General features: G+C 41.2%; 1 protein-coding gene across 1 annotated transcript in view; it reads left to right on the top strand.

The window, feature by feature from the left end:
* Nucleotides 1-21,713, top strand: part of LOC309792390 (phosphatidylinositol 3,4,5-trisphosphate 3-phosphatase TPTE2-like) — a 120,532-nt gene extending 98,819 nt beyond the window's left edge. Inside the window, exons 17-20 of the mRNA XM_082602008.1 lie at nucleotides 4,308-4,399; nucleotides 15,613-15,711; nucleotides 17,003-17,073; nucleotides 21,534-21,713. Coding sequence (XP_082458134.1) covers nucleotides 4,308-4,399; nucleotides 15,613-15,711; nucleotides 17,003-17,073; nucleotides 21,534-21,660 — 389 coding nt within the window. The 3' untranslated portion in view covers nucleotides 21,661-21,713. The remainder of the gene's footprint in view (nucleotides 1-4,307; nucleotides 4,400-15,612; nucleotides 15,712-17,002; nucleotides 17,074-21,533) is intronic.
* Nucleotides 21,714-22,104: the final 391 nt, after the last annotated feature.

Below are 22,104 nucleotides of genomic sequence, written 5' to 3'. Positions count from 1 at the left end.
TGAGGAATTGTGAGAGTTACCACGAGCAGATCGCATGGGTTTCTGGCTTCTGGAAACAAACTTCAGCCCAGCAGCGTGGTTTCTGTGGGAAATTTTGGTGTAGATTTCCAAACAAGCGTCGTGCAGGCAGACCCTGGAAACACAGCCTGTTCCAGCAGGAGGCTGCCTGTGTGTATAAAGGAGCAACTGTGCGAAGGCTTTGTGGGCTGCAGAGTGCTCTAGGAGGTCCGTTCTGACTGTGACGTGTGTGTGTCACGTATGAGGGACAGGGTTGGAGTGGAGCCTCGCTCAGAACACCATCTGCCTTCGGACGTCCCCAGGGTAGAGCCAGGCTTGTCCGGCAGCTGGTGGGTGGGAAGGGACAGCAGTGCCTGGCTCCCCACCGTTTCCTGCAGAAAGTGCAGTGTGAGAGGCCACCCAGGTGGCTGGTGGAGCAGCGTCCTCCTCTAGGTAATTGAAACTCAGCTCCAAAACCAAGTTGCTGGCGTGAGAGCCTGTTTTGTACCTGAGTGTATCCTCTCCCTCAGGGTCCTCTTGGTTAACAGTGGGAATCCAGGCATCCCTCGTTTTATTGCTCTTTGCTTTATTGCGCTTCGTAGACGTTGCACTTGTTCAAAAAAATGAAAGGTTTGTGACAATTCTGAGTTGTCAGATGATGGTGAGCAGTTTTTTTTTTTTTTCTTGTTTAGCAATGTGGCAATCAAGTTTTTTTTATTTAATGGTTTGTGTTAGAATTTTATGTATTTATTTATTGGCTGCATTGGGTCTTTGTGGCTGCTCGCAGGCCTTCTCTAGTTGCTACTCTTTGTCGCGCTGCACGGGCTACTCGTTGCGGTGGCTTCTCTTGTTGCGGAGCATGGGCTCTAGGTGCGCGGGCTCAGTAGTTGTGGCTCATGGGCTTAGTTGCTCTGCGGCATGTGGGATCTTCCTGGGCCAGGGTCGAACCCGTGTCCCCTGCATTGGCAGGCGGATTCTTAACCACTGCGCCACCAGGGAAGTCCCGATCAAGTATTTTTTAATGAAGTTATGTACATTTTTTTAGACATAATGCCACTGCACACTAAATAGACTACAGTATAGTGTAAACATAACTTTTTGTATGCACTGGGAAAGCAAAAAAGTTCGTGTGACTCGCTTTGTTGCGATATTCGCTGTATTGCAGTGGTCTGGAACCAAACACACAGTATCTCCGAGGTAACCCTATAACAGTATCTATACAAACCTCTGTGAGTATTAAACTATTCCAAACAGACAAAAAGGCATTTAGTCTGATGGAGTTTTGATGCATTTCTCTAACGTGAACAATGAAAATAGGAATAGTTTCTCAAACTTCTAAGCTTAAAAATGGTTTTAGTAAGTTCTGGCATTTCATATATTGTCCCAGTCTGATATCATATCCGAAGACTGTGACTTCTGTCTTCATTTTTGAATTTTACTTCACCTCTGTGGAGATACTGTTTAGTTAAAACTATAAAGTGCAGATCTAGAGAACCGAGGAAGTAACACAAATTTATAAGTACTGTAGGTGAAAACTGGTGGAGAATTTTATGGGTTTCGTTTCCTCATCTCAGGCTAACATAAAATAGAGGATTTTAAAAGTCTAATTTGAGATCCTCATAAAGGCTTCTAGAGAGAAAGTTGTGCCCTTTGCAGCTGTTCTTACGGTGTGGGCCCACTTAAGAAGGCCTGCCTGGTACGCCAGAATTCTTGCTGCACCCACGTAAATAAGCAGGCCAAAGCCAATGACAGCAGCCTTCCTTTGGAATAAGAATTATCCCCTTTGAGGGAGATCAAGGTGGCGGAGTAGGAGGACGCTGAGCTTACCTCCCCCCATGAACACATCAAAAATACAACTACCTGTGGAGTTACCGGGACGCTGGCAGAAAGGCCCTTCTACGGCCAAAGCTGTAAAGAAAAATCCGCATGGAGTCTGGTAGGAAGGGAGGAGAAGTGATCTGGTCGACACCTGCACCCTTGGTGGGGGACCCAGACGTGGAGGGGGGTGTCATGGGCTTGGGGAGCCTCCCTGGGGAGCTAGGGGTTTGAGCCACACATTTGGCACTCCAGCCCTGGGGTCTGACACCAGGAGGATGAGTCCCCTTAGCTGCTTTGAAAGCCAGTGGGGCTCAGCGGAGGCTGTAAACCACTGAGCCCTCACTCAGAGAGTGAGTGGTTGCTTATACCCCCATCCTGGCAGACGCAGCAGCCTGAAAACTCTGACCAGGGAGAAAGCAGCCTTGGCCAGTGCTCGGTCACTGCCCACATTTAGGAGTGAAACTACTCCAGGCCAGGGACTGACACCGCCAGTGGGAAAGAAACCAGCTCAGCAGTGAGGCACCAACCCCTCCGGCCCTGACCCAGCCTCTAACCAAGGGTGCTCAGTGGGGAAAATGTAAAACCAGCACAGAAGTGCAGCCCCAAACCCTTGAGCCCCTGCTGCATCCCAAACCAAGGTGGAGACGGCCGTGTGTCACACACAGGGTCGCACCTGGCTCCGGCTCTAGCCCCTCCCTCTCCAGCCCCGCTTCCCACCAAGGTGGTGGCTGCCACCGCACCCCAGGGGCAGATGGGACCTGTGCTCACTTCTCCCACCAAAGCCACTGAGCATACGCAGACTACATAGTCCTGCACAAGGGCACGCCTTCAAGACTGGGATAGGTAACTGATTCACTTAATTTCATAGAGACAGAGAAAGGTAAACAAAATGAGAAGACAAAGGAGTATGTTTCAAATGAAAGAACAGCAACAACAAAAAACCCCTCAAGAATAATCTTCCTTTGAGATGATGATCACAGCAGACTGTCAGGAAAAAGTGTGATAGATTCTGAAATGGGCAGTGTCTTCTCTAGGCCTACCTCCAGGGTTACCTTCACCTCTCATGGTCTTTAAGCTATTTTACAACTCTAAGTGGTAGAAAACTGATAATAATGCAAATAATTTTTGTGCATAAAAATGCACATTAGTTAGTTGTGTCTAGCGGAATGCAACTGATTATTGACCTGTTTTGTATTTATTTGTAAATTCATTTCATCATTCCTTATCTGCCCATAAATGTGCAGTACTTTGAAACAGCTGTAGCATTTGACTTGTTCCTTAGTAATAAGTTAAAATGTTTGACGTGTTAAAAAATGCATGTACAGGACAGTGCTATGGCACGCAACAATTTCTGTAAAACAAAAGGAGAATATATTTGTTCGTGTGTATATACATATATAAAACCTCTGGTAGAATATATATTCATATTTGATTATATATGCATAAAAAACTAGAAACTAGTAATAGGGGTTATCTGTTTGGGGCTGGAGAACTAAACAGGTGGGAGATAGGGAAAATGGAGACTTTTCACTTCATGCCTTTTATACCTTTTATTTGTAAATCGTGCAAATATACTTCAGTTATTTAAAAAGTTTTAAATTGTGTGGGAATTAGTTTAAGCTCATAAAGTGATGCCCTTTTCCTGTCACGTGAGAAGTGTCTGACTTCGTCTAGCTCTACGTTTTCACTGACTTCTGGTTGACATCCTTGGAAGTTCTGCAGGTGGGTGGGACAGAGGGAACTGAGGCAGAGAAAGCCTGGTTCCTCAGGACACGTTGTGTCGGTGAGAACAAGGTTAACTGAGCACAGAACACACTGAATGTAACAGTTAAGAGTGATGGATACATGACTTTATGAGAATATTTGTTTTAGTTCTGTACCTCTAGTTCTGTGCATATATAAGTGAAATATGCAGGGTGGAAGGGAAAGCCGGAAAAATTATTTGCAGGCTTGAGAAACTAGCCCTTTCATGAAATGCTGAAGTAAGTGGGTCAATTAAATTGCAAAAAGAAAGGGGAAGAAACCATCTGTCTGTAAGTATATGCCGAACATAGCAGGAACATTGGGATACGGCTATCCTATATTTTCCATAAACTGGATTTAAACTAGCGCAAGAGGCATTTAGACTATTTATTATTGAGAAACATCACAATTAGAAGTCTGAAGAAAGCAACACATCAACAAGAAAGGTTGCACATCCCCTTCCCTAATTTTTTTTTTCTATGAAGGTGAAGTGATGGAATTCTAAATCTTAGAAACTGAACAATGTCTTTTTTTTTTTTTTTTTCTCCAGCCTTATAAATTCTGCTTTAGGGGACAGAACTGAACTTGAAGCCTTGTCTTTCAAAGACAAAATCCATGCAAGAGCCCAAATGATTCAATATTGACACACTGTTAGCTGGGATAATTTTTTCTCTTTTTAATCCATATTGTTAATTGGTGAGACATTTTGATCTTTGCTCTAACCAGCGTAACTTTTAAATTTCATTCAGGTGTTGGAGAAGGCAATGGAAATGATCTAAAAGTACAAATAATAATGCAAGGAAAGCCTGTCTTCTTCTGTTCTGCTTCCAAAAACTGTAGGGTAAGAGAAAGCATGGAAACTGAAAATTCTAGTGTTTGTTTTAAATCTCAGTGTCAAATCAGCATGTGGCCCTCCCCAAACCATCCCTCACCACAGGGAGAGGCTGTGTTGCTTTCTGGTTACCATCCAACTTGGTGTCCCTGGGTTTGGATTTGAGTCAAGAGTTAAATTTATTGTTCAAAATAGTGTTCAGGGGAAATAGTTTTCCAGAATATATTTTCAGTTCAGAGTGGTGCTTTGCCTTTCACTTTTCCACAAATGCCAAGCATGTTCCCAGGAATCTATCAGAGTTTTAAATTCATGGATCTGTCACTTTTAGCCATATTCTCTTCTTCTTGGTCATTTTTATTATATGGCACTGATTCTGAAATTCGAATGTGCATGAAAATCACCTAGAGACTGGTAAAGATGCAGACTCCTAAGTTATACCCCCAAAGTGTGATTCAGGAAATGTGGAAAGGGGCCCAGGAATCTCTACACTTGGCAATGTCTCAAGTGATTCTAACTCAGCTATCCTATGGGACTGCACAGTGAGAAGCAGCGCAGGGGTGTATGGATCGGGGAGGAATCTCTTTGGGACCAAATAGTCAGTTTTCTCAAAGGCTGAAGAAAAGGTTAAGACTACAAACCTTTCCTGGAGCAACAGGAAAGCTTCCTTCATGGGTGTAAGAAATATAAACTTTTATTTTATTTATTTATTTTTTTTGTGGTACGCGGGCCTCTCACTGTTGTGGCCTCTCCCGTTGCGGAGCACAGGCTCCGGACGTGCAGGCTCAGTGGCCATGGCTCACGGGCCCAGCCGCTCTGCGGCACGTGGGATCTTCCCGAACCGGGGCACGAACCCGTGTCCCCTGCATCGGCAGGCGGACTCTCAACCACTGCGCCACCAGGAAAGCCCAGAAATATAAACTTTTAAGATTCTTTCTCAGGCTTTGGTCTCTAGTCCTCCTATTACCTCTCCTCTTCCTTCTTTTTACTCCCCTGACCCCCGGGAGGGGGCACTTCCCCCAGGCCTCATCCCTGGCTTTCTGTTCTTATCTCCACACATACTCTATTCTTGGTTCTACACATCCATTCCCCTCCTTTAAACTATAATATCTTCTTTCATTCACTTGACACATATGTATGAGCCCCATACACGGGGTAGACACAGGAGCTGCAGTGTGGGCATTCTTTACCCCAGCAATTCAAACACAGTTGTCAATCCAAATTTATCCAATGAACTTTTCATCTGCTTCTGCAAATGGCACCAGCATTCTCTCACTCAGACTTTCAAATCTGGTATCATCTATGATTCTCTCTCTCTTTTTTTTTTTTGGCGGTACGCGGGCCTCTCACTATTGTGGCCCGTCCCGTTGCGGAGCACAGGCTCCGGATGCGCAGGCTCAGCGGCCATGGCTCACAGGCCCAGCCGCTTTGCGGCATGTGGGATCTTCCCGGCCCGGGGCACGAACCCACGTCCCCTGCATCGGCAGGCGGACTTTCAACCACTGCGCCACCAGGGAAGCCCTTTGATTCTCTCTTTGCCCGTGGCCCCTAAATCCAGTCAGTCACCAATTCCTGCTGATGAGACCACTGGAATCTCTCTTCACTCGCTCCCTTCCTGTCTGTTCCCATTGCCACTACCCGGTGTAGGACCTCATTTGCTCATGCCTAGACTTCTCCAGTGGTCTCCTTACCTTTGCTTTCTCCTTATACAGGGCAGTATATAGGGTCCTGCAATATGCATCCTGAAATACTGCTCTCATTGTAAACAGCTGTAGCTAGAGCAGAAGGCACACTGTGTACCCACGGTCAAAGCTAGTTAAGATCTTTGACGCAATATTCTTTCTTTTTTCTGGCTGTGAGGCATGCGGGATCTTAGTTTCCCCACCAGGGATTGAACCCATGCCCCCTGCAGTGGAAGCGTGGAGTCTTAACCACTGGACCACCAGGGAAGTCCTTTTGGCTCAGTATTCTTATCTGTAAAGTAAAGGTTACATCTCAAGTGTTGTGAGGATTGAATTAGATAGTATATGTGAAGTTGCTTTGTGAGTTACACATCACTAAATAACTGTTAGATGTGATCATCACCAGCCCAACTTTATCACCTGGGAGATGCTCCACTCTAACCTTCAACAACTCCGTTCCTGTTTCCCTGGGTCTTGAATTCTCAAGGTACAGCCCTATCATACCTGAGCTGATTCGCGGTAGTCACGTGGCCTGTTGTCCCCATGCCAGGTAGACTGGGTCCCCTCTGGCCCTTGGAACACAGCACTCTAATTTCTGTTTCCTGTTGTTGCTGGTCTTTCCCCTCTTTCCCCTCCTCCAGCCCTGCCCTCGCAGTCCCCTGTCTGAACTGGATTCTCTTTACAGAGCTCCTCTTTGTTAAAAATTGAAGTATAATTGACATACCATATTATATTAGTTTCAGGTGTACAACATAGTGATCTGACATTTATATACATTATGAGATGATCACCGTTCAGTTTAGTTACCATCTGTCACCATTTAAAGTTATTACAACATTATTGACTATATTCCCTATTCTGTATATTACATCCCCATGACCTATTTATAACTGGAAGTTTGTACCTCTTATTCCCCTTCACCTATTTCACCCATCCTCCTATCCCCTGCCAACCACCAGTTTGTTCTTTGTATCTATGAGTCTGCTTCTGTTTTATGTTCATTTGTTTTTTAGATTCTACATGTAAGTGAAATCATGCAGTATTTGTCTTTCTTTGACTTAATACACTTAGCATAATACCTTCTGAGTCCATCCATATTGTCACAAATGAAAGATTTCCTTCTTGTATGGATAATATTCATATATACATACATGTGCATATATATATATATATATACACACACATATATACCTCACATTTTCTTTGTTGATGGACTTAGGTTGCTTCCATATCTTGGCTATTGTAAATAATGCTACAGTGAACATAGGGGTGCATATATCTTTTCAAATTAGTGTTGTTGTTGATTTTGTTTTTTTTTCGATAAATACCCAGAAGTGGAATTGTTCAATCAGGTGGTAGTTCTATTTTTAATTTTTTGAGGAACCTCCGTACTGTTTTCCATAGTGGCTGCACCATTTTACATTCCCACCAACAGTGAAAGAGGGTTTCTTTTTTTCCACACCTTCACCAATGTTATTTTTTGTCCTTTTGATAATAGTCATTCTGACAGGTATGAGGTGATGTTCCGGTTTTGAATTGCATTTCCCTGATGATTAGTAATGATGAGCATTTTTTCATGTGCCTGTTGGCCGTCTGTATGTCTTCTTTAGAAAAATGTCTGCTCTAGGTCCTCTGCCCACTTTTCAATTGGATTGTTTCTTGTTTTGATGTTTCTTTTTTAAGTTCTATGAGTTATTTTTATATTCTGGATATTAACATCTGTTGGATACATAATTTACAAGTATCTTCTCCCATTCAATAGATTATCTTTCCATTTTATTGCAGGATTCCTTCACTGTGCAAAAGCATTTTAGTTTGATGTCCCACTTGTTTATTTTTGCTTTTGTTGCCCTTGCCTGAGGAGACGGATCCATAAAGGTATTGCTAAGATCAAAGTCAAAGAGCTGACTGCCTATGCTTTCTTCTAGAAGTTCTATGGTTTCAGGTCTTACATTCAAATGTTTAATCCATGTTAATTTTATTGTCATATGTGGTGTAAGGTAGTGGTCCAGATTCATTCTTTTGCATGTAACTGTCCAGTTTTTCCAACACTGCTTATTGAAGAGATTGTCTTTTCCACTTTGTATATTCTTGTCATCTCTGTTGTAGATTAATTGACCATAAGTGTGTGGATTGATTTCTGGCCCCTCTATTGTGTTCCATTGATCTATGTATCTCTTTTTGTTCCAGTAACATTCTGTTTTGAATATTATAACTCTGTGATATAGTTTGAAGTCAGAAAAACAGATACCTCCAGTTTTGTTCTTTTAAAGATTACTGTGGCTATTTGGGGTCTTTTGTGGTTCCACACAAATTTTAGGATTCTAGTTCTGTGAAAAATGCTCTTGGTATTTTGATAGGGATTACATTGAATTTGTATATTGCTTTGGGTAGTAGCATGGATATGTTAACAATATGAATTCTTCCAATCCATAAGCACAGTATACCTTTCCATTTAATTGTGTCACATTTACGTCTTTCATCGACGTCTTATAGTTTTCAGAGTGCAGGTCTTTCACTTCCTTGCTTAAACTTATTCCTAAGTATTTTATTCTTTTTGATGCAATTTTACTTATTTTTTATTTATTTAAACTTATTTATTTATTTATTTTTGGCTGTGTTGGGTCTTCGTTTCTGTGCGAGGGCTTTCTCTAGTTGCGGCGAGTGGGGGCCACTCTTCATCGTGGTGCGTGGGCCTCTCACTGTCGCGGCCTTCTCTTGTTGCAGAGCACAGGCTCCAGACGCGCAGGCTCAGTAGCTGTGGCGCATGGGCTTAGTTGCTCCGCGGCATGTGGGATCTTCCCAGACCAGGGCTCAAACCCATGTCCCCTGCATTGGCAGGCAGATTCTTAACCATTGTGCCACCAGGGAACTCCCACGGCCTTTGTTTTTAAAAATTGGTTTTATTTTTGGGGATTTTTAAATTGAATTATAGTTGATGGACAATATTATATAAGTTACAGATGGACAACATAGTGATTCACAATTTTTAAAGGTTATACTTCATTCACAGTTATTATAAAATATTGGCTATATTCCCTGTGTTATACAATATATCTTTGTAGCTTATTTATTTTATACATAATTTGTACCTCTTAGTCCCCTACCCCTATCTTGCCCCTCCCCCCTTCCATCTCCCCACTGGGAACCACTAGTTTGTTTTATATCTGTGAGTCTGTTTCTTTTGTTATATTCCCTAGTTTGTTTTATTCTTTATAGTCCACATATAAAGGATATCATACAGTATTGGTCTTACTCTGACTCATTTCACTTAGCATAATACCCTCAAAGTCCATCCATGTTGTTGCAAATAGCAAATTGTTCTTTTTTATGGCTGAGTAGTATTCCACTGTGTGATATATATGTGTGTGTTTGTGTGTGTGTATATATATATATATATATATATACATATATACATATATATATATATATAAAGTATATGTTTATCTATCACACAGTGGAATACTACTCATATGCCACATCTTCTTTATCCATTCATCTGTTGATGGACATTTAGGTTGCTTCCATATCTTGGCAATTGTAAATAATGCTGCTATAAACATTGGAGTGCATGTATCCTTTTGAATTAGTGGGAGTTTTTTCTGTATACATACCCAGGAGTGGATTGCTTGGTCACATGATAGTTCTATTTTTTGGTTTTTTGAGAAGCCTCCATACTGTTTGCCACAGTCGCTGCACCAATTTACTTTCCCACCAACAGTGTATGAAGGGTCCCTTTTCTCCACATCCTTGCCAACATTGGTTGTCTTTTTTTTTTTTTAATCTTTATTGGAGTATAATTGCTTCACAATACTGTGTCAGTTTCTGTTGCACAACAAAGCAAATCAGCCATACGCATACACATCCCCATATCGCCTCCCTCCCACCCTCCCTATCCCACCCCCTAGATCATCGCAAAGTACCGAGCTGATCTCCCTGTGTTATGCTGCTCCTTCCCACCAGCCAACTGTTTTACATTCGGTAGTGTATGTATGTTGATGCTACTCTCATTTCGCCCCAGCTTTGCCCTCCCACCCCATGTTCTCAAGTCCATTTTCTATGTCTACCTCTTTTTTTTTTTTTTTTTTTTGCGGTACACGGGCCTCTCACTGTTGTGGCCTCTGCCGCTGCAGAGCACAGGCTCTGGACGCGCAGGCTCAGCAGCCATGGCTCACGGGCCTAGCCGCTCCGCGTCATGTGGGATCTTCCCGGACCGGGGCACGAACCCGTGTCCCCTGCCTCGGCAGGCGGACTCTCAACCACTGTGCCACCAGGGAAGCCCCTATGTCTACCCCTTTATTCCTGCCCTGCAACTAGGTTCATCAGTACCATATACATATATGTTTTAGATTCCATATATATGTGTTAGCATACGGTATTTGTTTTTCTCTTTCTGACTGACTTCACTCTGTACAACAGACTCTAGGTCCATCCACCTCACTACAGATAACTCAATTTCGTTTCTGTTCATGACTGAGTAATATTCCATTGTATATATGTGCCACATCTTCTTTATCCATTCAATTCATCTGTCAATGGACATTTAGGTTGGTTCCATGTCCTGGCTATTGTAAATAGTGCTGCAATGAACATTGGGGTATGTCTTTTTTTGTGTGTGTGGCTGTGTTGGGTCTTTGCTGTGCATGGGCTTTCTTTAGTTGCGGTGAGCAGGGGCTACTCTTCGTTGCGGTGCACGGGCTCTCTTTGCGGTGGCTTCTCGTGTTGCAGAGCACGGTCTCTCGGTGGCTGGGCTTCAGGAGTTGTGGCTTGTGGGCTCTGGAGTGCAGGCTCAGTAGTTGTGGCGCACGAACTTAGTTGCTCCACGGCATGTGGGATCTTCCCGGACCAGGGCTCAAACCCATGTCCCCTGCATTGGCAGGCGGATTCTTAACCACTGTGCCACCAGGGAAGCCCCATGTCTCTTTTTGAATTATGGTTTTCTCAGGGTATATGCCCAGTAGTGGGATTGCTGGGTCATATGGTAGTTCTATTTGTAGTTTCTTAAGGAACCTCCATACTGTTCTCCATAGTATCAATTTACATTCCCACCTACAGGGCATGAGGGTTCCCTTTTCACCACAGTCTTTCCAGCATTTATTGTTTCTAGATTTTTTGATAATGGCCATTTTGACTGGCATGAGGTGACCTCATTGTAGTTTTGATGTGCATCTCTCTAATAATTAGTGATGTTGAGCATCTTTTCATGTGCCTCTTGGCCATCTGTATGTCTTTTGTGAAATGTCTATTTAGGTCCGCCGCCCATTTTTTAACTGGATTGTTGTTTGTTTGTTTGTTTGTTTTTTGCGGTACGCGGGCCTCTCACTGCTGTGGCCTCTCCCGTTGCGGAGCACAGGCTCCGGACGCACAGGCTCAGCGGCTGTGGCTCACGGGCCCAGCCACTCTGCGGCATGTGGGATCCTCCTGGACCGGGGCACAAACCCGCGTCCCCTGCATCGGCAGGTGGACTCTCAACCACTGCGCCACCAGGGAAGCCCTGTTTTTTTGATATTGAACTCCTTGAGCTGTTTGTATATTTTGGAGGTTAATCCTTTGTTCATTGTTTCATTTGCAAATATTTTCTCCCATTCTGAGGGTTGTCTTTTCATCTTGTTTATGGTTTCCTTTGCTGTGCAAAAGCTTTTAAGTTTAATTAAGTCCCATTTGTTTATTTTTGTTTTTATTTCCGTTACTCTAAGAGGTGGGTCCACAAAGATCTTGCTGTGGTTTATGACTGTCAGAGTGTTTTTCCTATGTTTTCCTCTAAGCGTTTATAGTGTCTGGTCTTACATTTAAGTCTTTAATCCATTTGGAGTTTATTTTTGTGTATGGTGTTAGGTAGTGTTCTAATGTCAGTCTTTTATATGTAGCTGTCCAGTTTTCCCAGCACCACTTATTGAAGAGGCTTGTCTTCTGTTTGATGATAGCCATTCTGACAGGTTTGAGGTGATATCTCATTGTGGTTTTAATTTGCATTTATCTGATGATTAACAACGTTGAGCATCTTTTCATGTGCCTGTTGGTCATCTGCACGTCCTCTCTGGAAAAATCTCTATTCAGGTCTTCTGCCCATTTTTTAATGGCCTTTTTTTTTTTTTTAATGTTGAGTTGTAGGAGCTGCTTATATATTTTGGATATTAACCCCTTATCAGTCATATCATTTGCAAATATTTTTCCCCATTCAGTAGGTTGTCTCTTCATTTTGTCATTGGTTTCCATGGCTATGCAAAAGCTTATATGCTTAATTAGGTCCCATTTATTTTTGCTTTTGTTTCCTTTGATTTAGGAGACAGATCCAAAGAATTATTGCTATAATTTACATCAAAGAGTGTTCTGCTTATGTTTTCCTCTAGGAGTTTTATAGTATCCGGTCTTACATTTAGGTCTTTAATCCATTTTGAGTTTTTGTACATGGTGTTAGAGAATGTTCTTTTACATGTGGCTGTCCTACAGCCTTTGTTTTAAAGTCTGTTTTGTATAATATAAGTATTGCTACCCCACATTTTTGTTTCTATTTGCATGGAATATTTTTTTGTATCCCTTCACTTTCAGTCTGTGTGTGTCTTCAGATCAGAAGTGAATCTCTTGTAGGCAGCATATAGATGGGTCTTGTTTTTTTTTTTTTAATCTATCAGTCACCCTATGTCTTTAGATTGAAGAATTTACATTTAAAGTGATTATTGATAGGTTGTACTCAATACCATTTTGTGAATTATTTTCTGGTTGTTTTTGCAGTTCTTCTATGTTCCTTCTTCTCTCGCTGTCTTCCTTTGGAATTTGATGACTTTCTTTAGCATTATGTTTGAATTCCTTTTTCTAATTTTTCTCAATATTAGGTTTTTGGTTTGTGGTTAATTTGAGGTTCGTGTATAGCAGCCTATGTGTATAGCAGTCTATTTTAAGTTGATTACTTAAGTTCTACATTTTTACTCCCCCCACTCCATGTTTTATGTTTTTGATACATTTTACATCTTTTGATTTTGTATACCTACTGATTATTGTAGTTATAGTTGATTTTACAACTTTTGTCTTTAAACTTTATAACCTTTGTAAGTGGTTGATCCACTGCCTTTACTCTACGTTTGCTTTTACCAGGGAGATTTTTCCTTTCACATGTTTTCTGATTTCTAGTAATGGCCTTTTCTTTTTTCCTTAAAGAAGTCCTTTTAACATTTCTTGTACGACTGGTTCAGTGGTGAACTCCTGTAGTTTCTGCTTGTCAGGGAAACTTTATTCCTCCTTCAATTCTGTACAACAACCTTGCCGGATAGAGTATTCTTGGTTATAAGTTTTTCCCTCTCAGTACTTTGAATATATTGTGCCACTCGCTCATGGCCTGTAAAGTTTCTGCTGAAAAATCAGCTGATAGTCTTATAGGGGTTCCCTTGTACATAACTAGTTGTTTTTCCATTCTTTTGCACCTCATATGCTCGTGATTCCATCTACTGTATTGTTCCTTTCAGTAATTGTATTCTTCAGCTCTGATTGGTTCTTTTTTGTATCTCTTTGTTGAAGTTCTCACTGTGTTCATTCTTCTTCCAAGTTTGGTGTGTATCTTTATGGGTACTTGAACACTATCAGGTTGATGACTTATGTCCATTTCGGTGGTTCTTATCCTGAAGTCTTTGATTTGGAACATATTCCTGTCTCCTCATTTGTTTCTGTGTATTAGGTAGATTAGCTACATCTTCTGGTTTTGAAGAAGGTTTTGTAGGTGGTTTCCTGTGGGGCCCAGAAGAGCAACCCCTGCTGGTCACCAGAGCCAGGGATGTTTTCTGTGTGGGCTGCATGTGCCCGTCCTGTTGTATGGTGCCACAGTTGCTGCAGTCACACTGGTGGAAGGGGCTGGCCCCCAAGCCAGCTGCCTGTGTGGCCTGGCCCCAGCTGCTGCACATTCACTGGTGGACAAGGCTGGCCCCAGTGTGGCTGGCTGTGGGGCCCAAGCACAAGAGTTGCAGGTACAGTTGTGAGTGGGGTTGGCTCCCACCCTGGGAGGAGGGGGACTACAACCAGCCAAGGACTCCCGCTGGATATGGCAGGGTGGCAGCTGCTTTGGAGGGGTGCCAGCTGGGAGGAGCTGCTTTGGGCAGGAAAGGTCTGCAGGGGAATGCTGGTGTTGGGGTGAGTGGTGGTAGCAAGGTAGAGGGCAAATGTTTTGAAATGGCACCTGCCAGTGCTGGGCCAGCCTAGGTAGAAGGAAAATTTTTTAAATGATGCCCACCAGCACTTTGTTGCCCAGAGGCGTTTCTTCCCCCCCTTTGGCACTCACCCTCAAGTTCATGAATGTACTTCACATACGGCCTGGGCACTTTGCAAAGTGCTGCCTCTGTCCTGGGACTCAAAGTGAGTGAATTTGTGTGTGTGCCCTTTAAGAGCAGAGTCTTGGTTTCCTACAGCTCTCCTGGATACAAGCCCTGCTGGTTTTCATAAACCAGATGTTATGGGGGCTCATTGTCCTGGTGCAGGTCCCCAGGGCTGGGGTGCCTGATGGAGCTCAAAGCCCTCTCCTTAGGGAGAACCTCTGTGTTTGTGAGGTCCCCTCCCACTTGTGGGTAGCCATGTTGGGGGTATGGGTCCTGCTGAGACCACATCTCTGCCCTCCTCCTGTCTCAATGTGTTTTTTTCTTTATATCCTTAGTTGTAGGAGAGCTGTTCTGCTAGTCTTCAGGTCTTTCTCAAAGAGAGCCGTTGCACACGTAGCTGTAGTTTTGGAGTGTCCGTGGGAGCATCTTCCTACTCCACCATCTGGATCCCGCCTCAGTGCTCCTCTTCATTTATACAAATCCTTCCACGCCCATCTCAGTTTCTACCTCCTCGGTGACACTTTCTCATTCTACGCCTGTTAGCCTCCCTGAAGCACACAGCTGCACCCTTAGTCTTCATCATACAGCTTAACACGTAGTTCTATGCTATTCTGCTATTGTTCCTGATGTGTTTTACTCCCTGAAGTATCAACGGAGTCTTCACTTTCTTTTGTATTTTTCACAGGGCCTAGCACAGACCTTTCTCACTGTGGGGGTCATTATCATACAAGGGTGTATCCGTAACAGATGATCAGTATAGCTTCAGAATCGTTCATTCCAGAAACTTGGCCTACCTTTGGTCACTCCATCCAGCAGTCTGCTACAGACAAGGCCTACGATCCCATCAGCAAACACATTTTTGATAAAATGTGAGCAACTAGGCATTGCTTTTTAAATACGCATACTAGCTTTAAAATTGAGCTTCTTATGTATTCCCAACATATGAAAATTAGGTGACATACATTCAACACTAATGTTTACTTGGTTAAAGTCTAATAGAAAATTGAATACTTTGCTTTTCAAGTGTTCCACCATAACCCTCAACCACGATGGCCTGTTAAAAATGTTACCAGTATTGCAACTTTATAGAAATAAATATTAACATTTATACATGTAGTCATTGGGCTATGAGACCAAGAGTACGTGATTAAATAGAAGAAGCCTCAGTAAGTGAACATGAACTTCACTGTTGTCTCATTATCAGTTAAGTTTATAGTTCTGAATTCCATGTATTCATCCACAGATGGTTCATGATGGTGAAACAGACAGAGTAATAATTAATCTCTCCAACTGTCCAGCTCTGTATGATGAGGTGAAAGTGAAATTTCTCTCTTCTTGTTCGGTGAGTAATCAAGAAACAATCTATGCTGCTAAGCTTGTCTAGTCTTCTGAATGATTCTGGTTTGGGATTTCCTTTGCTACAATTCCCAACAAGGGAGATGACAGGAGATGTCAACCCCTAGTCAGGGATGGGGAGACGAAACAAGTCAGATTTCTATATAGAATTTTTTTTAAAAGAAAATATGTAATTAAATATATTTTTACTCATTTGTTTTCTAAATTATATACAATTTGCATGTATTAATTTTCAAATAAGAAAAAAATACAAAAACCCAGATGTTAAAAAAGAAACCAAGGTCTAAACTACATAGCAGTGATATTTTTGGTTTGTTTCTTTAAAACACATTGCTCCCCATAACTTATAAAATACGTTAAAGTGAGGGAGATTTGGCTTTCCTCTCAATTGATGTATAATTCATTTAAAGTAGCATATTTAATCCAATATTTATGAAAAATAAGAATATCTGCCATTGTCATTACAGTATAATTGATGTTACCATTTACCAAATGTATGTCTGATTATTCTGTATATAGCAAATTTCTAAGCCCCAATAGTTTCATTTTCCTGTTAAATCATCAACCAGAACCGCCAACGTATAACTGTGTTTGCTCAATTTAAAGCTTATTTCCTGTGCCCGCCTGCATCCCCTGCTTGCTCCCTGTTGGCGGAGAATTTACTAAGTTTGAAATGGTACATGTGTTGAAGCAAGTGGCCGGGATAGCTCCCCTTGAATAACGGAGCCAGTCTGAATTCTCTGAATCAGTGGTCTCTAAGCAGAAGCACTGGTGTAGGGGCACTAGCCAAGGGGATGTTGGTGATATCTGGCCTTTGTGATTGTCAAGGGTCATGAGATGAAAGCACTTTCAGAAATCTTAGGTATTTCTATCATCATCAATCGTGGTTAATTATCCAATGTAGCTGCTCCTTGTAGGAACGGATGATATCATTGGGGCAGAAATAGACATAGGTCCTTAGTAGATTCTGTTTAGCACTATCCAAACCAGATTAAAAGACCAGTGTCTAAATTTATAAATATCTATCATAGAGAAAATACATGTCCTTAAAAATTTTGCTAGAAATGGCGAGAGAAAGGAACAGCAATCTCTCAAAGTCTCTGCCTTGGTGTCTTGAGTCTAATGTTGACGGTAAGTGCTGCATATTCAATAGCTACAGTTATTTGATGAACGTACAGATGAATAAAGGAAGGGATTTTAATCCCTTTGGAAAGATTATTTTTCACAGTAAAATGGAAACTAAGAACTAATTTTCTTTTTTTACCATGTCTTTTTAGGCTCTTCCTAAATACTATGACAACTGTCCATTTTTCTTTTGGTTCCATACATCATTTATACAAAATAACAGGTATGGTTATGGTATAATCCAGTAGAAACAGCTTAGTCTCGAATGTTTATGTAAGAGGTAATGACAAGTCTTTTGCTAATTGCCATAAGCCCAATTTATAGAAACCAAAAAATCCTTGAGTCACTGTTCTTCATTGCCTTCCTTATTGTGATCTGATTATTTAAAAAATATGGCTATTTTTTAACATCTTTATTGGAGTATAATTGTCTTACAATGTTGTGTTAGTTTCTGCTGTATAACAAAGTGAATCAGCTATATGTATACACATATCCCCATACCCCCTCCCTCTTGCGTCTCCCTCCCACCATCCCTATCCCACCCCTCGAGGTGGACACAAAGCACCGAGCTGATCTCCCTGTGCTATGCAGCTGCTTCCCACTAGCTAGCTATTTTACACCTGGTAGTATATACAAATCCATGCCACTCTCTCACTTCTTCCCAGCTTACCCTTCCCCCTCCCCGTGTCCTCAAGTCCATTCTCTATGTCTGTCTTTATTCCTGCCCTGTCCCTAGGTTCATCAGAACCAATTTTTTAGATTCCATATATATGTGTTGGCATACAGTATTTGTTTTTCTCTTTCTGACTTACTTCACTTTGTATTATAGACTCTAGGTCCAATCACCTCACTACAAGTAACTTGATTGTTTCTTTTTATGGCTAATATTCCATTGTATATATGTGCCACATCTTTTTGTTGTTGTTTTGTTTTAACATCTTTATTGGAGTATAATTGCTTTACAATGGTGTGTTAGTTTCTGCTTTATAACAAAGTGAATCAGTTATACGTATACATATGTTCCCATATCTCTTCCCTCTTACGTTTCCATCTCTCCCACCCTCCCTATCCCACCCCTCTAGGTGGTCACAAAGCTGATCTCCCTGTGCTATGTGGCTGCTTCCCACTAGCTATCTATTTTACATTTGGTAGTGTATATATGTCCATGCCACTCTCTCACGTTGTCACAACTTACCCTTCCCCCTCCCCATATCCTCAAGTCCATTCTCTAGTAGGTCTGTGTCTTTATTCCTGTCTTGCTCCTAGGTTCATAGTGACTTTTTTTTTTTTTTTTTTTAGATTCCATATATATGTGTTGACATACGGTATTTTTCTTTTTCTGACTTACTTCAGTCTGTATGACAGACTCTAGGTCCATCCACCTCACTACAGATAACTGAATTTCATTTCTTTTTATGGCTGAGTAATATTCCATTACATATATGTGCCACATCTTCTTTATCCATTCACCTGTTGATGGACACTTAAGGTTGCTTCCATGTCTTGACTATTGTAAACAGAGCTGCAGTGAACATTGTGGTACATGACTCTTTTGAATTATGGTTTTCCTCAGGGTATATGCCCAGTAGTGGGATTGCTGGGTCATATGGTAGTTCTATTTGTAGTTTTTTAAGGAACCTCCATACTGTGCTCCATAGTGGCTGTATCAATTTACATTCCCACCAACAGTGCAAGAGGGTTCCCTTTTCTCCACACCCTCTCCAGCATTGATTGTTGGTAGATTTTTTGATGATGGCCATTCTGACTGGTGTGAGGTGATACCTCATTGTTTTTTTTTTTTTTTTTCTTTTTGCGGTACGCGGGCCTCTCACTGTTGTGGCCTCTCCCGTTGCGGAGCACAGGCTCCGGATGCGCAGGCCCAGCGGCCATGGCTCACGGGCCCAGCCGCTCCGCGGCATATGGGATCCTCCCAGACCGGGGCACGAACCCGTATCCCCTGCATCGGCAGGCGGACTCTCAACCACTGCGCCACCAGGGAGGCCCCTCATTGTTATTTTGATTTGCATTTCTCTAATGATTAGTGATGCTGAGCATTCTTTCATGTGTTTGTTGCCACTGTGTATATCTTCTTTGGAGAAATGTCTTTTTAGGTCTTCTGCCCATGTTTGGATTGGGTTGTTTGTTTTTTTGGTATTGAGCTTCATTTTTCATATTCAGCTTGTATATTTTGGAGGTTAATCCTTTGCCAGTTGCTTCATTGGCAAATATTTTCTCCCATTCTGAGGGTTGTCTTTTCAACTTGTTTATGGTTTCCTTTGCTGTGCAAAAGCTTTGAAGTTTCATTAGGTTCCATTTGTTTTTTTGTTTTTATTTCCATTTCTCTAGAAGGTGGGTCAAAAAGGATCTTGCTGTGATTTATGTCATAGTGTTCTTCCTATGTTTTCCTCTAAGTGTTTTATAGTGCCTGGCCTTACATTTAGGTTTCAAATCCATTTTGAGTTTATTTTTGTGTATGGTGTTAGGAAGTGTTCTAATTTCATTCTTTGACACGTGGCTGTCCAGTTTTCCCAGCACCACTTATTGAAGAGGCTGTCTTTTCTCCATTGTATATTCTTGCCTCCTTTATCAAAGATAAGGTGACCATATGTGTGTGAGTTTATCTCTGGGCTTTCTATCCTGTTCCATTGATCTGTATTTCTGTTTTTGTGTGAGTACCATACTGTCTTAATTACTCTAGCCTTGTCATATAGTCTGAAGTCAGGGAGCCAGATTCCTCCAGTTCCATTTTTATTTCTCAAGATTATTTTGGCTATTCGGGGTCTTTTGTGTTTCCATACAAACTGTGAAATTTTTTGCTCTAGTTTTGTGAAAAATGCCATTGGTAGTTTGATAATTGCATTGAATCTGTAGATTGCTTTGGGTAGTATACTCCTTTTCACAATGTTGATCCTTCCAACCCAAGAACATGGTATATCTCTCCATCTGTTTGTATCCTCTTTAATTTCTTTCATCAGTGTCTTACGTTTTTCTGCATACAGGTCTTTTGTCTCCTTAGGTAGGTTTATCCCTAGGTATTTTATTCTTTTTGTTTGCAGTGGTGAATGGGAGTGTTTCCTTAATTTCTCTTTCAGATGTTTCATCCCTAGTGTATAGGAATCAAGACATTGCTGTGAATTTTGGATCCTGCTACTTTACCAAATTCATTGACTAGCTCTAGTAGTTTTCTGGTAGCATCTTTAGGATTCTCAATGTATAGTATCATGTCATCTGCAAATAGTGACAGTTTTACTTCTTTTCCGATTTGGATTCCTTTTCTTCTCTGATTGTAAAAATATGGCTATTCTTGAGACCCACTGTTGCATTATCCTCAAGGTCCATGCCATAGGACTGTGTTATAAAACATACTATAAGCAGATCTTGAGTGTGGCAACAAATGCCTCCCATGAAAGTTTAATATGAGTTTGTTCAGTACCTTGAATATGGCAGGTCCTCAGTATGTGTGGATTTACTGATGACTGAGCAACACCAAATTCTGTGCCACAGGAAGGTGTCATCCAGGGAGGCTTCAGCTAGTTTAAAAGCGAGTTGACACACTTACATCTAGGGCAGAAGTTATAAGACACAGTAAGTATCAGTGAGGACAGCTTTTAAAAAATCAGTAATAGTCTCCCATTTAAAACTGATTTTCTTATAACTAAATCGGGTAATCTAGTTTTAAAAAGTAACTGATTTGAAAAGTATTCCAAAGAACCTCTATCATATCTGAAACTCATTCCTAAATCTAGAAGTTCTCCACGTCTTCTGTACTGTGGTGCTGAAAATTTGAGATTGGCATCACCATACCATTCAATACAAAAGGAAAGATAACATTCAAAAAACCATACAGAAGAGTTTTGAAGAAGTGGTTATGATTGTATGTGGCATGAATTGACAGTTCCCATGACATACAATCCTAGCCTTTTCTTCAAATGTAGACTGCACCTAATCCCACCTCAAGTCCACTAAGGTGATGGTAAATAAAAACCTAGACCAAACACCTACAATGCACACACATTTAGTGGATATTGATAGAGTGAACTTTGGATTTGATGGAACATTTTTACCAATTTTTTCCCCTGGATGTATCCAGACAGAAAACTTCGACTTATAACATGAGCGAAGTCCCTCAAGTAGACATCTAGGTGGAACTTCATTTGGTACTACTTCTCAAAAGTGGTTCTTGCTAAAGGGCACAGTGTTTTCCTTTAAAACACCACGTTCATAGTAGAGAAGCCACATGCTAGATCACTTTTCTCCTCACTTTTATACTTTCTGAAGATTTAACGTGTGAATGTCCATACTCCTTGGTAAAGCTGTTTTTATTATGCGACTTAATTTCCCCAAAATGCCAACTTCATCATTTAAAAGACACTTGTTATTACTGGGTTTTAATACACATCTAGTCTGCTTTATCACATATAGAAATTAAATGTAGATGTTCATTCCATAAAAGGCAATATTAAAAGGATCAGTGATACGTTCTTACTGAAGGTCATGGTATTTTTGTGTCTTAAGAGAGAAAGTGGGAGAGCTGGTCTTTGAAAGCTAATTAGATGCAGAGGAGGGGTCGAGACTGATGGTGGCCAGCAAGGCTTTTTGTTTTTAAAGCTCTAACAAGGGTGTCCTACAGCATGGCTTTTCTGTTAGCCCTACAATAAAATGTAATTTTTTTTTCTATTCTAGGCTTTATCTTTCAAGAAGTGAATTGGATAATCCCCACAAACCAAAAGCATGGAAAATTTACCGTCCAGAGTTTGCAGTCGAGGTCTATTTTGATGACGTGACTAACTGTAGTTCCCCTTCTGGCTAGAATCATGTTCTTCCCAATCCTTGCTACCTATTAAACCTATTTCCTTGCTGATACATTTACATATATATATACGTATGTCCTTGAGAACTGTATTAAATATATACAAGGGAGAATGTCAATGGCAGTAGTTTTTTTTGAAAGAAGTCACAGTTTTCATTTGTATTGAGATAAATTTGAAACAGTACACGGGAACGTTAGTTGTCACTTAAGGACTCAGAAATAAAACTTTCCTATCAAAGTAACATATTTATAAATTGTGATTACCCCCAATACTGTGGGTTTATTTACTTATCTATTTTTGGACAAGTATTCATTCCCTGCTTTGTTTTACATTTGTAATTTCAGATTTGTTAGAAAAGTAATTTCTAATTTCCTCCTTCTACTTGATTTACAAACTATTAATGAGCATCAGAAATGTCAGCAGAGATTGTTTTAAAACCCCTC

Source organism: Mesoplodon mirus, assembly GCF_964341445.2.
Source record: "Mesoplodon mirus genome assembly, chromosome: 17".
In the NCBI taxonomy this organism is placed as follows: domain Eukaryota; kingdom Metazoa; phylum Chordata; class Mammalia; order Artiodactyla; family Ziphiidae; genus Mesoplodon; species Mesoplodon mirus.
This window is presented reverse-complemented; position numbering and strand designations above follow the sequence as displayed.